This window comes from Solanum tuberosum, unplaced genomic scaffold (assembly GCF_000226075.1).
Source record: "Solanum tuberosum cultivar DM 1-3 516 R44 unplaced genomic scaffold, SolTub_3.0 scf00271, whole genome shotgun sequence".
Taxonomy (NCBI): Eukaryota; Viridiplantae; Streptophyta; class Magnoliopsida; order Solanales; family Solanaceae; genus Solanum; species Solanum tuberosum.
In genome coordinates, this window is record NW_006239192.1 from 588,658 (window position 1) to 602,418 (window position 13,761).

At 33.7% G+C, this 13,761-nt stretch overlaps 1 protein-coding gene across 1 annotated transcript; it reads right to left on the reverse strand.

Annotated features, from left to right (window-relative positions):
- Nucleotides 1-2,526: 2,526 nt before the first annotated feature.
- On the reverse strand, nucleotides 2,527-3,842 carry LOC102594487 (aldo-keto reductase family 4 member C9-like). Its single transcript, XM_006358184.1, has 5 exons — nucleotides 3,723-3,842; nucleotides 3,472-3,647; nucleotides 3,136-3,379; nucleotides 2,846-3,025; nucleotides 2,527-2,754 (listed from the first exon to the last, which is right to left on the reverse strand). The coding sequence occupies exons 1-5, from the start codon at nucleotides 3,840-3,842 to the stop codon at nucleotides 2,527-2,529; spliced, it is 948 nt and encodes a 315-aa protein (XP_006358246.1).
- Between the last annotated feature and the right edge of the window lie 9,919 nt (nucleotides 3,843-13,761).

The window sequence follows — 13,761 nt, forward strand, 5'->3', positions numbered from 1 at the left end:
TGTTCCTTCTAACATTGCTGACGACATTATGAAAATTCATATTCACAAAGGGCAACATGATCGAATCATCTGGAAAGCAGATTCTAGTGGTAATTTCACTTGTAAGTCAGCCGAATTTTTTTTGAGAAATGCTGAAAGTTCTACTTTGTGCTCTTATAGTATCTGGTACACAAAAATGCCCTTTAAAGGGGCCTTTTTTTTTTTAATGATGAAGCTCTTGAGAGATAGAATTCGTACTGATGATAAAGTAATAGTTCAAGTTTCATGAACCTTCTAGGTGTAACTGTTGTAGAAGCTATAAGGAAGAGAGTATTCAATACCTTTTTGTGGAGGGAGATATGTCTCTATTTTCGAAAATATTTGATAACTCTTGTGGGATCAATTTCGATAAATGTTCTATTAGAAGTGTAGTGATGCAATAGTGGCTAGCCAAACCAAATAACAAAATTCAAGAGATCATGTACTAATGCCTCCCTACAGTTTTGAGTTAAGAGATTTGGAAGACTAGATGCAAAGCGAGATTTGGAGGCTCAAAAGTTTCTACTTACAGAGTTGTGGAACAGGTAAAAAAAATTGATGATTCTAATTCTCAACAATCACTTTCCATGTCTTAATTTCAGAGGAAGTTGGCATGAGTTGTGCAGCAAAATTGAAAGAGCAAAGCCAACTATACACCAAGATCATTGAATGGAAAATGCCTCTGGAGAACTTCTATAAACTTAACACCGATGGATGCTCAAAAGGTAACCCTGGGGAGGCACCAGGTGGTGGAGTACTAAGGGATTGATCTATTGGCAATATAAGAATGGATTTTCATGCATACTTTGGTACTTGTAGTAACAACATGGCCGAAGGCTTGGTTATAGTGAAAGGCTTATAATGGTGTGTTGCGAACCATCTTCATAATATCATAATTGAGTATGACTCAATGTTTATGGTTAATATGATAGAAGGAAAAAACAACGATATATGACAAGTCCTAGACATTGTTAATCAGATAAAATAGATCATGGAGACGGGCAATTTTAGAATAACTCACTGTTTTAGAGAAGATAATGAAGTCGCTGATTTACTAGCCAATGTTGGAGTCATGGTGAAGTATGACACGTTCTTTACTGAGGTTTTTTGTTTGCCCAGACAAGTGAAAGTTGCACTGAAGAATGATCAAGATGGCAGGCCTAATCTCAGGATCAGAATTAAAAAAGAAATTTCAATTTCTAACATGTATTTATATACTTTTATTTTCAGTTATTTTTATACCCTTCAGGCACATGTTACTCAGATGTGAGTCTATCTTCGAGCTACATCCAAACTTATATAGTCTATGTATAGGGCACTTTTTGTGCAAGGATGAAATTTTCATCCTTATTAACCCCCCATAGAGGAAGGACTACCTTTCATTCCTTGTAACTATCTTTTGCTGATGGAATGAACAAGTAGGGGTCTGCCTAACCCCCACCACTGAGGTAAAAAAAAAAAACTATTGCAGCACTTGCAAATTGAACAAGAAACACAATATCGTGACAATAACATCTTGAAGGAACCCATCATGAAAGCTCATGTTGTTGAAGAAAAATCGACCAAGAAGGAATCCGACAATAAGAAATTTTTGAAGGCAAAGAAGAGTACAAATTTCGAGCGTACTAATTTCAATTCTAAGTCGAATGAATGTTATCATAGTCATAAAATTGGTCACTATTCACGTTATTTTAAAATTCTTAAAGCTGAAAAGAAGAAAAAAAGGCAAATAACAATAGAAAAAAATGAACTTGTGGCAATGGTCACAGAAGCATTTGTAACGGGAGATCAAGTGGAATGGTGGATAGACATGGGCGCAACTCGTATATATCAGGTAATCGAAATTCTTTCGCGGCCTATGAATTAGTGGGGGCGATAAAGTTTTGCATATGGAAAACTCATCTTCTGTTAAGGTTGTGGGAAAAGGAACTATTGAATTGAAATTCACTTCCGGAAAAATGGTCACATTGATAGACGTATTGCACGTCCCTGATATTCGAAAGATCTTGGTGTCAGGTACACTTCTTTCGAAGCATGATTTTAAAATAATTTTTGAGACAGATAAATTTAATCTAGGGCATGTTTATTGAAAAAGGTTATGCTTTTTCTAAGCAGTTATGCTACCAGTAGTGACCGTATCAGTTAGGCCTACAATATATCATTAGTTAATACTCCCCAGTTTAAATTTGTTTTTTTAGGTCCGTTTAAAAAAAATGTTTTTTTTTCATTTGTCTATAATTTAATTTTAATTTTTCACGTGGCATGGTAAAGATTCCAAATAAAAGGATAATTTAATACATTTTACATACAATTAATTTAAGATAGTAAAATTTAAAAATCTTCTTTACTTTCTTAAACTTTGTGTCAAGTCAAATCTTCAAATTAAAACAAAACTTCATTGTATTGTATAGGATCTTTTATGCAACTAGCTAGCAAGTACATTTATGTTGCATCTTTATACAATTTTCAGAGCTGGCCAGATTTAAAGGCTACTTCCAAAAAAGATAATTAAATCTCGTCATCCCAAAGTTCCTGGATGGTTCTGTATGGGCTTGTAGTATGATTAGATAGCCATTCTCCCCTCATAATCTTCCTCTCCTCCATTTTATTTATGTCAATTAAATCCCATTCATCTAATTTCAAATGAAGAGCTTCCATATTCTCTTTCATTCTTCGCATATTAAAGCTCTTCACTATCACACTTGATCCTTGACACAATCCCCATCTTAGAGCAACCTAAAAAATTCATCAACATTAGTTACTTCCGTTCTAGTCATCCAAAAAATTAAATGATTTGCTTGTTTGAGACGCGTGTTTAATTTCTTACTTGAGCTGGAGTTGCATCATGCTTTTGGGCAATGGATTGTATGATTGGATGATCAACCACAGTAGTAGTCCCCCAAGCATTTCCAGGACCACCAAGAGGTGAATATGCACTTACATGAATTCCATATTCCCTACATATTGATCTCAACTTACGTTGCCTCCACATTGGATGCATTTCCACCTATAGTCAACCACAAAAAACACATCATCAGAAAATATTACAAACAAAAATTAAATTATTTATTCATATGTAACAGTCTAGCCCGTTAGTAATATTATTGTCCGCTCTACCTGATTGACAACAGGAGTGACACAAGCAAAATCTAGAAGGTGTTGTATTTTTGTTGAAGAAAAATTGCTGACGCCGATGGATCTACACAAGCCCATCTCTAAACACCTCTCCATACCGGACCAAGTATTTTCCATGTCTAATTCCTCAAAGTCTTCTTCTGCGGGAATTGGGTAGTCCACCCATGGCTTCAAAGCCACTGGCCAATGCACTAAATACATGTCTATGTATTCCATTCCTAGCCTCCTGTAAATGAAAAGTTCAAAATTAAATTATTTTTAAATATAAAAATGTGTCATTCAGAAATGAAAAAAAAATGTATGTCAGCACGCGCTTACTGTAGAGTTTGTTGAAGAGCAGTAACAGGATCATGATGATCACTTGACCAAAGTTTAGAAGTGACATGAATATCTTCCCTTTCAACCAACCCATCATGAATCGCTCGTCTTAATGCATTTCCCACAGCCACCTCAGAACCGTCTATTTTCGCGGTATCAAAATGTCTGTACCCCATCTATACGTTCATATAAAACGTATGAGACTAATTTCATACACAACAAATTGCAGATAACTCTATTTGAAAACTTACCTTGATGGCGGTTCTAATGGCTGTCTCAGTTATTTCTCTATCGCTTTCGCCTGAATAAGTACCCATACCTATAATTGGTAAAGTTTCACCATTGTTTAGCAGTGTCTGATAATTTATCATCTTTCTCTTTTTTTTCTCTCACTTTAATTAATATGTGTTGATGCATGAAATGAATATAGAGTGGGTTTACATAGTTTGCGTTCCACCAAAAAGTCAATAGCTTTCAGATGTGACGGTGCGATACATGATACATTATTAAATACAAATTCGTAATTAATAATCAGCAGATTTTATTTGTCTCAATATCTGGAGGACGGCACAACTGGCACTAATCACTTAATTAAATCGATAAATGTACTAATACAAATTTTTTTATTTGGATTGAAGAGAAAGTGTCAAGCCGCTGACTTGCATCTTGAAAAAAATAAAAAAAATATATATAGTTGATGACCGCCCATTTTAATTTTAAAAAATGGTGAAGTAATAAAGTCAAATGGCTCTAAACTGGAAATATAGAGAGACGCCTTATTTTTGTTTTGGGGAGATTTGATTTCGTAGTCTTAAAAAAAAAAATTATTTTTAATTTTACGTCTTTTTATAAGAAATTTTTATTTTTATTTATAATAGATTTTTATTTTTATGTATAATATTTTTTTAAAAAAAAGAGATATTTTTAAGTTTTAATATATAAATGGTGATAAGAAATTATTTTCCCCGAATAATCGTGCCCAACAGTGAAACAAGAGCAGCTTAACCCAAAGAGCAGGCTAAATATTAGTATAAGGTTTGACAACAAGTTTGATAAATTAATACTAATTAGTAAAATAATAACCAATAATTAAATGTTGAATAAACAAAAGCTTGAGTTGACTCTAAACACGAACATAGGCCGTGAATGGCCTTAATCTCCCTTCCCCCACCCCACCCCACTTTTTTTTCTTCTTTTTTTCAATTATTGTGTTTTCTAAAAATAATTGATCTAAAATAGTTATCGTACTTTTTCTAGCTCATATTATTTGTTCACAGCTCTACATTATTAAAAAGAAATCTTAAATCACTTATCAGTTTAAGAAATCAAGATAAAGATAAAAAAATTAAATTTTGCTTGTAAAATTAATTTCTTTTGAAAGTGTAAATACTCTTTAAAACACAATAAAGTGTATTGAAAATATTAAGGGTAAATTAGTAAATATACCTTTATTATTTTTCTTGAGGGATGTGTTATGTGTAAAGGAAAAAAGGGACAAAGTAATATGAGACTATAGGATACTCATTTCGTCTCATATTAATTGATAATTATACTAAAAATAGTTATCTCATATTAGTTGTTCACCTCACTAAATCAAGAAAACATTAATTAATTTTTTTTCTATATTACCCTTGCAACTAATTCTTTTTGAAAGTGTTTACATTTGTTTATAAAATTCGCAAGAAATTTTTTAAGGGGTGAATTAGTAAAATTATCTTTTATTTATAATCTCTTAAGTATAGTGCAAAATGAAAAATTAAAATATACTCTCTATATAATGTAATGTCAAAAAAAAAATATTAAATGAGATCAAAGAATAAGTAAATAGTATAGTCAAACTGTCTTTTTTAGTTACTGTATTTTAAGGGGCGAGAAAAAAAAAAGGACAAGTAAAATGGATAGGGTGAAGTAATTAATTATTTTTTGGTACTTCTACTCAATAGATGTGTCAAATTACGTGCCCTTTTAGTCGATGCTTTTTTAAGAAGTAAAAAAATAAAATGAATCAAATGAAATTGTATTTTTCAGAGAAAAGAATTTGTTATATCTATTTACAATTTAAAGGAAGGAAACTACTCGATCCTATAAAACTCTAGCTACATCTAGAGAGATACACATCATGTGTTGTTCAAAGATAATTCAGATATGTCTAACCTTGGGGTTATGGAGGGGCTACAATTAATTAATCACTTTTCAATTTGTTTTAATTCAATGATTAATATAATATATATAGTTTCACATGTAAGATCTGAAGAAGATAATGTTATCTCCTGTATTCAGGTTAGCAAAAAACAGAAACAGAAAAATAGAATTCGAGTCCACAGAATCCACTGTGTTTCCTTAAGAAATTTAATCCCCTCAAGTACCCGAGGTTACAGATTAATTCCTCCCAAGATAAAACTGATTAACTATTAGAGAAGTAGCGGTACCTCAAACTTCACTAATTTCAGCGAACGCAAGAACAGCAACGAGAGCACACACAGACTCTGTCGATCGACAATTTATTTTTGTAAGAAAATGTATGTAGAGAGGAAAAAATTTCAGTGTATGAAAAATGAAAAAAACCTCTTATTTATAGCCATTTGCAGCAAGGAACGCGTCTGTTCAAACAAATCTATTCAAACCCATTTTTTTCAGAACGTTGTGTCTTTTGGGAAAAGTAACGACCTTTCGGAAGGAACAAATCATTTAACGAATTTATCGTTACGCGTGAATTTCAAATAATTCGTTGCGAAATTAATTCCGTTATTTAACTAACATTCTGAATTAATTTATAAGAGAAAGGAAATCAATTAATGAGATTGATTAAATAAATTTTGTCCAAAAATATTATCAATCAATCATTTGCCAAATCCAAATCCGAAGCTGAGCCGAGCGAGTGATGACGACGACGGCGGGAGGGGCACCTTCTTCTTAACCCTTTAAGGACTATATGAAGTGTTTCCTAATATAAGGACAACAATTTTCCTTTCTTCTACCAATATGGGAGAAATGACTTTTCATTTGCAATTTGCAATGTACTTTTCATTTGCAATTTGCAATGACTTTTCATTTTCCCTTCAAAATCGGTTCCCCCACTTTTCCATCTTCTTTACTTATTTCTCATTCACACCTTGCTAAAACCCAACAATCCCCCACATGAATGGGGAATGGCTATTGTTAAAACATATGCATGAAAAACTTGTGTGTCTCGTAAGTAAGGGTTAATCGCATCTGGATAAGTAAGTTTCCCTTTAAACTTTTCGTAGTGAACATCTATTAGATATACTCGGTCAATCAGTAGATTTGATATCTTTGAACCGTCGAGCTTTGGTGTATACCTAGACAACATAAGTCACACAATCAACCCTTGAACTGTTTTTGGTTCTCATTGTTTTGTTCGTTTCAGCCATGAACGCATCTCAGTTAATAAGTGCTTAGAGAACTGGCCTTACCGAATTCTCCTTGAAGCGGCTTGCACTTCACACTTACATAGGTGGTTTCTAACTGTGTTATCCCGTAGATACACTATTTGATATACCTTGTATCAAACTTAGAAATCATTAAAAAGTCCTTATGCCTTTATCCTGGTTACTGAACATTGTCTCATCATGAGAATGGACTATAAAATAAGTTTTGACAATGTTGAACCGTCATCTATGACTTTGTTTGATCTCCTTGAACCTAGATCTTGGAATCTCCAGTCTTCTAGGTAGTGTTACTGCCACGATGACTTGTTCTCGGCCATAGTCTTATTCCCGTCGATGATCTCTCAACTCCATCTCTGGTTAGGCCTTTTGTAAGTGGATCCGACACATTATCCTTTGACTTTACATAGTCAATTGTGACAGTTCCACTAGAGAGTACTTGTCTAACACAGTTATGTCTTCGTCGTATGTGACTAGACTTCCCGTTATACATAACACTTCCAGCCCTTCCTATTGCAGCTTGACTATAAAGTGTATGCATATAGGGGTCATTGGTTGGGCCAAAACGGAATATCTTCTAAGAAATTCCGGAGCCATTCAGCTTCTTCACCTACCTTGTCTAAGGCGATGAATTCAGACTCCATTGTAGAGCGAGCTATACATGTTTGTTTGGATTATTTCCAAGATATTGCTCCTCCACCAATAATGAAAACATATCCACTCGTGGATTTCGTTTCAGTTGACCCAGTAATCCAATTTGCATCACTATATCCTTCAAGAACTGCTGGATATTTGTTGTAATGCAAAGCATAGTTTTGAGTGTCATCTAAGTACCCCAAAACTCTCTTCGTTGCCATCCAATGATTTTGATTGGAATTACTTGTGTATCGACTCAGTTTACTTATAGCGCAGGCTATATGTGATCGTGTACAATTCATGGCATACATCAAACTTCCCAATACTCTGGCATAATCCAATTGAAACTGACTTTCACCTTTATTCTTAGCAAGATTAAGGTTCACATCAATTGGGGTCTTTGCCTTTTTGAAATTCAAATACTTGAACTTTTCAAGTACCTTTTGAATATAATGTCTAAAGCCTTTGACAACAAGTCTTGCTTTATATTTGTCAATATTTCCATCATCTTTCATCTTTCCAATATCGAATCGGCAACTCCTAGCTCTTTCATATCAAACTTACTAGCGAGCATATGCTTAGTAGCTTTTAAATTGGCAATGTCCTTACTCATTATCAGCATGCCATCCACATATAGGCATACAATGACTTCCTGATTCAGAGTGTCTTTAATATAGACACATTTATCACATTCATTGATCTTAAATCCATTTGACAACATGGTTTGATCAAACTTTGCATGCCATTGTTTTGGTGCTTGTTTTAGTCTATATAGTGACTTAACAAGTTTGCATACTTTATTTTCTTTACTAGGAACTACAAAGCCCTCAGGTTGTTCCATGTAAATCTCTTCCTCCAGCTCTCCATTTATGAATGCAGTTTTCACATCCATTTGATGGATTTCAAGACCGTATACTACAGCTAAGGAAATTAACATCTGAATTTATATAATCCTAGTCACTGGCGATTATGTGTCAAAATAATCAAGACTTTATTTCTGTCTAAAGCCTTTGACAACAAGTCTTGCTTTATATTTGTCAATATTTCCATCATCTTTCATCTTTCTTTTGAAGATCCATTTTGAACCCAAGGGTTTGTTCCCTGGAGGAAGATCAACCAACTCTCAGGTATATTTGCTTAGGATTGATTCAATCTCACTATTGACAGCCTCCTTCCAAGAGGTTGAGTCGCTAGACAACATAACTTTCTTGAATGTTTGAGACTCACTTTCAAGAAGGAATGTTACAAAATCATATCTAAATGAAGTAGCTGTCCTTTGACGTTTACTACACTTTGGACTCTCTTCATTAGGTTCATTCTCTTTTGGTTCTTCTCGAGGTTGTTTAGACCCCCCACTAGATGACTCAGGTCTAATTTTATACGGATAGATATGTTCAAAGAATTCAGCATTATCTGATTTCAATATCGTATTATCATGAATATCCAGATGTTCGGACTTATGAACCAAAAATTGACATGCCTTACTATTTGTGGCATATCCAATGAATACATAATTCACAGTCTTAGGCCCTATTTTTCACCCTTTTAGGTATAGGAACCTGGACTTTGGCTAGACACCCCCACACTTTGAAATATTTCAAGTTGGGTTTTCTACCTTTCCAATTTCTCATATGGAATAACATGTGTCTTCGTGTGAGGCACTCTATTGAGTATTCGATTTACTGTAAGGATAGCTTTCCCCACAAGTTTTATGGTAAACCTGAACTTATAAGTAAAGCATTGATCATTTCCTTTAAAGTTCGATTTTTCCTTTCCGCAATTCCATTAGATTGGGGAGATTAAGGAGCAGTAGTTTGATGGATTATTCCATTTTCCAAACATATTTCTGCAAATGGAGATTCATATTCTCCACCTCTCTCACTTCTGATCATTTTGATTTCTATCCAACTGATTTTCAACTTTAGTTTTATATTGCCTAAGTGCATCTATTGCTTCATCCTTACCATTTAGCAAATAGACATAACTATATCTAGTGCAATCGTCAACAAAAGTTATGAAATACTTTTTTTCACCACGTGTTGGTGTTGACTTCATGTCACAAATGTCAGTGTGAATCAGTTCTAAGGGATATGAATTTCTTTCAACAGATTTATAAGGATGCTTAGCATACTTAGATTCAACGCAAACTTGACATTTTTGATTTTATTTTCACTTCAAATTTAGGAAAAACATTTAAGCTAATCAGTTTTCGCAAGGTTTTGTTATTAACGTGTCCCAAACGTTCATGCCATAAACATTTAGACTCAAGCAAGTAAGAAGAAGCAGAATCTTTATTCATATCAACTACAATTACATTGAGTTGAAAGAGGCCCTCAGTGAGGTGACATTTTCCTACATACATCTCATTCTTACTCACTACAACTTTATCAGAAACAAATATACATTTGAATCCGTTCTTAGTCAGAACTGGTATAGAAACTAAGATCTTGAGCAATTCCGGAACATACGAGACCATGTTCAAAGTCATCACCTTGCCCGATGTTATCTTTAAGAGGACCTTGCCACTTCCTTCCACCTTTGCAACAACGGAGTTTGCCATAAACAACTTCTCGCCTGTAGTTGCTGGAGTATATGATGAAAACAATTCTTTATTGGCACAAACATGGCATGAGGCACCAGAATCTATCCACCATTCTCTTGAATTTCCAACCAAGTTGCATTTTGAAAGCATTGCACAGAGATCATCCATCTCTCTTTTGGGATTCAGCTAAATTTGCTTGATCATTCTTCTTAACCTTCTTGGGACCCCAACATTCAGTAGCCCTATTGAAGCTAAATTTCACCACGTTTGCCACAATTGAAGTAGCTTCCATTGAATTTCTTCTTAAGAGGATTGCTCGTTGGACCAGATGTTTTCTTTCTTTTCTTTGATTTTGTGGGATCTTCTTCAACAATATTTACTCCAGATATTGCTGAATTCCCGCGTGACCTCTTTTTTGCGGCCTTGTTATCCTCTTCGATTATCAGCCTTACCATGAGATCTTCAACAGACATCTCCTTGCGTTTATGTTTCAAGTAGTTTTTGAAGTCCTACCACAATGGAGGTAACTTCTCAATAATGACCGCCACTTGAATAGCATCACTCACAACCAATCCTACATTAAAGATTATGTGAGTATCAAGAATAGAGTTAATATTTCCAACATAGGCATTAAATAAATTTATACCTTCAGCAAGGAGATCATGGATTATGACCTGCAATTCTTGAACTTGGGTGACAATGGTCTTATTGTTTATCATCTTATAGTCCAAAAACTTTGCCACAATGAACTTCTTCATTCCGGCATCCTCTGTTTTGTACTTCTTTTCTAAAGCATCCAGAGTTCTTTTGAGGTCTTGACATTACTGTATGCATTGTACATATCATCTTGCAGGCCACTCAGAATATAGTTTTTACATAAAAAATTTGAATGTGTCCATGCTTCTGTTACCAAGAATCGTTCTTCGGGTGGAGTTTCATCTGACATAACAGGAACGTTCTCATTAATGAACTTATGCAAACTCAACGTAGTCAGATAGAAGAACATCTTCTGTTGCTATCTCTTAAAGTCGACTCCAGAAAACTTTGCAGGTTTCTCAGCCGGTGCAAGGGCAACAGTTGAACGATTGTGTGCAACCGATGTTGTTGCAGCACTCACTGATGTTGTTGTAGCACTCACTGTTCCAACATTTACTTGACTTGAATTTGTCATTTTTTCTGTCACAAATGGCAGATAATTTTAGTATGTGAAATACTAACAGTAAAGAATAAAACCTTACACAGCTTGTTTCTAATTTAACGATAAAATTTTTATGTTTTTTTAATCGTTAATCGAATGAATTTAAAAAATTCAAACAGAGTAGAAAACCATAAAGGTTTTAATCTCCAGAAACCTTAAACACATAAACGATTAAATTTCTTAAGCTTGTTATCTCCTATATTCAGGTTAGCAAAAAATAGAAACAGAAAAAAGATGAAACATACAGAAAAATAGAATCCGAGTCCACAGAACTCACTGTGTTTTCTTAAGAAATTTAATCCCCTCAAGTACCCGAGGTTACAGATTAATTCCTCCCAAGATAAAACAGATTAACTATTAGAGAAGTAGTGGTACCTCAAACTTCACTAAATTCAGCGAACGCAAGAACAACAACGAGAGCACACACAGACTCTGACGATCGACAATTTGTTTTTGTAAGAAAATGTATGCAGAGAGGAAAAAATTTCAGTGTTTGAAAAACGGAAAAAACCTCTTATTTATAGCCATTTGCAGCAAGGAACACGTCTGTTCAGACAAATCTGTTCAGACCCATTTTTTCCATAATGTTGTGTCTTTTGGGAAAAGTAACGACTTTTCGGAATGAACAAAATCCTTTTCAAACGAATTTACCGTTACGCGTGAATTTCAAACAATTCGTTGCGAAATTAATTCCGTTATTTAACTAACATTCTGAATTACTCCCTCCGTCCCATTTTATGTGTTGTACTTTGATTTGGCACAAACTTTAAGAAAAATGGAAAGACTTTTAAAACTTGTGGTCCAAAATGAATGATAGAAATTTGTGTGGTTGTAAATCATTTCATTAAGGGTAAAAAGACATTTTATAGGCAAATTGTTACTTAAAATAGAAATGTGTCATTCTTTTTGGGACTGACTAAAAAGGAAAGTGAGTCATATAAATTGGGACAGAGGGAGTAATTTATAAGAGAAAGGAAATCAATTAATGAGATTGATAAAATAAATTTTGTCCAAAAATATTATCAATCAATTCCAAAGCCGAGCCAAGCGAGCGACAACGACGACGGCGCGAGGGGCACCTTTTTCTTAAACCTTTAAGAATTAAAGGAAGTGTTTCCTAATATAAGGACAGCAATTTTCCTTTCTTCTACCAATATGGGAGAAATGACTTTTCATTTTCCCTCCAAAATTGGTTCCTCCACTTTTCCATTTACTCTTCTTAATTTCCATTCACACCTTGCTAAAACCCAACAGATAATATGTATACAAATTTTTATTTATATCGTATAAAATAAAAATATTGTTTTCGACATATTTAGATTTTTAAGATAATTATTGTAAAATTAGTTAGTAGGACACTCTACTTCAGAAAATGATGCGATCGCTAATAAGTATTGTATTAATTGTCGTAAGCAGAGGCACACTCAATGCCAATACTAATTTCCTTCAACTTCCAAATCAACTGCCCCTGCCTAATATCAATGTATTGGACCCCTTTTTATTTATTTATTTATTTATTCTTTTACTTCTTCTTTTTTTAATGTGTTTTGTTCTTTGAAGACGTGTTTGAGAAATAAGTGTTAGGGCTTAAGTCGTGAAGACTCGAGGTGTATACGTGGCATATATGATAAGCAAAAAATATACTTAGAAGGTTCATTTGATAGATTACTTGATTTGAAGATATGGTTAATGAGTTCAACCTAAACTTTTTATCAGAATCCAGAGATAATCAGTATAAGAATAAAGATAGAAATTTATGACCCAGAGTTAAAGAGGAATTTGTGTCCCGGTGATAGAGCAAAAGGACAAATAAAATGATTATTGGAACTTTTTTTTATTTAATTAAAAAGGAGTTTATAAAATAAAATAAAAAACTGATATTGTCTGTTGATTTATTTTTATTTACATGTTGGTTGTAAAATAAATATACGTATCTCACGAAGACATGAACTTAAATAAAGCGAATATTGATTTCCCTCGATTAAAACACACACTGTCCGACAATTTTTTTATTAAAGTATTGACAATTAGCGCATTGGGAAGTACCAACCATGCCCATCGGTTTTAGTCCTTATTTTTTAGGGACAAATTTTAGTAGTTATAATTTAAATAAGATAAATAAAAATTTGTACAATAACAATAACAATATATCTAATATGATTTCACAAATAAAATCTGAAAAATCAATTGGTAGATGTATGATACAAATCAAGATCATATCTGATCTACTTGCTTCTAAAGAGTATAATATAAAGAAAATGCATGTTTGGGAGTTGGGAGTCTAAAATCATAGACATGTGATTATGGGATTTTGAGACACCTTATAGTAACCCCTACTCCCTAACCACATCCACATGGCTAGTGAAACGCTGTCAACAGTATCCTCTTCGTAATTTCCACACAATCATGTACGGTTGTGTACAATATATTTCACCAGTACCAGTACCATAGCTAGGTAGGAATTTCTAATATTTTATTAATACATTACCAATTCATTCCAAAGTCAA

Coding starts and splice junctions, on each gene's coding strand:
- LOC102594487 (XM_006358184.1), bottom strand. CDS start 3,842: ATGATAAATTATCAGACACTGCTAAACAATGGTGAAACTTTACCAATT. Junction 3,026..3,135: donor TCACTCCTGTTGTCAATCAG/GTAGAGCGGACA, acceptor GGTTGACTATAG/GTGGAAATGCATCCAATGTG. Junction 2,755..2,845: donor ATGATGCAACTCCAGCTCAA/GTAAGAAATTAA, acceptor TGAATTTTTTAG/GTTGCTCTAAGATGGGGATT.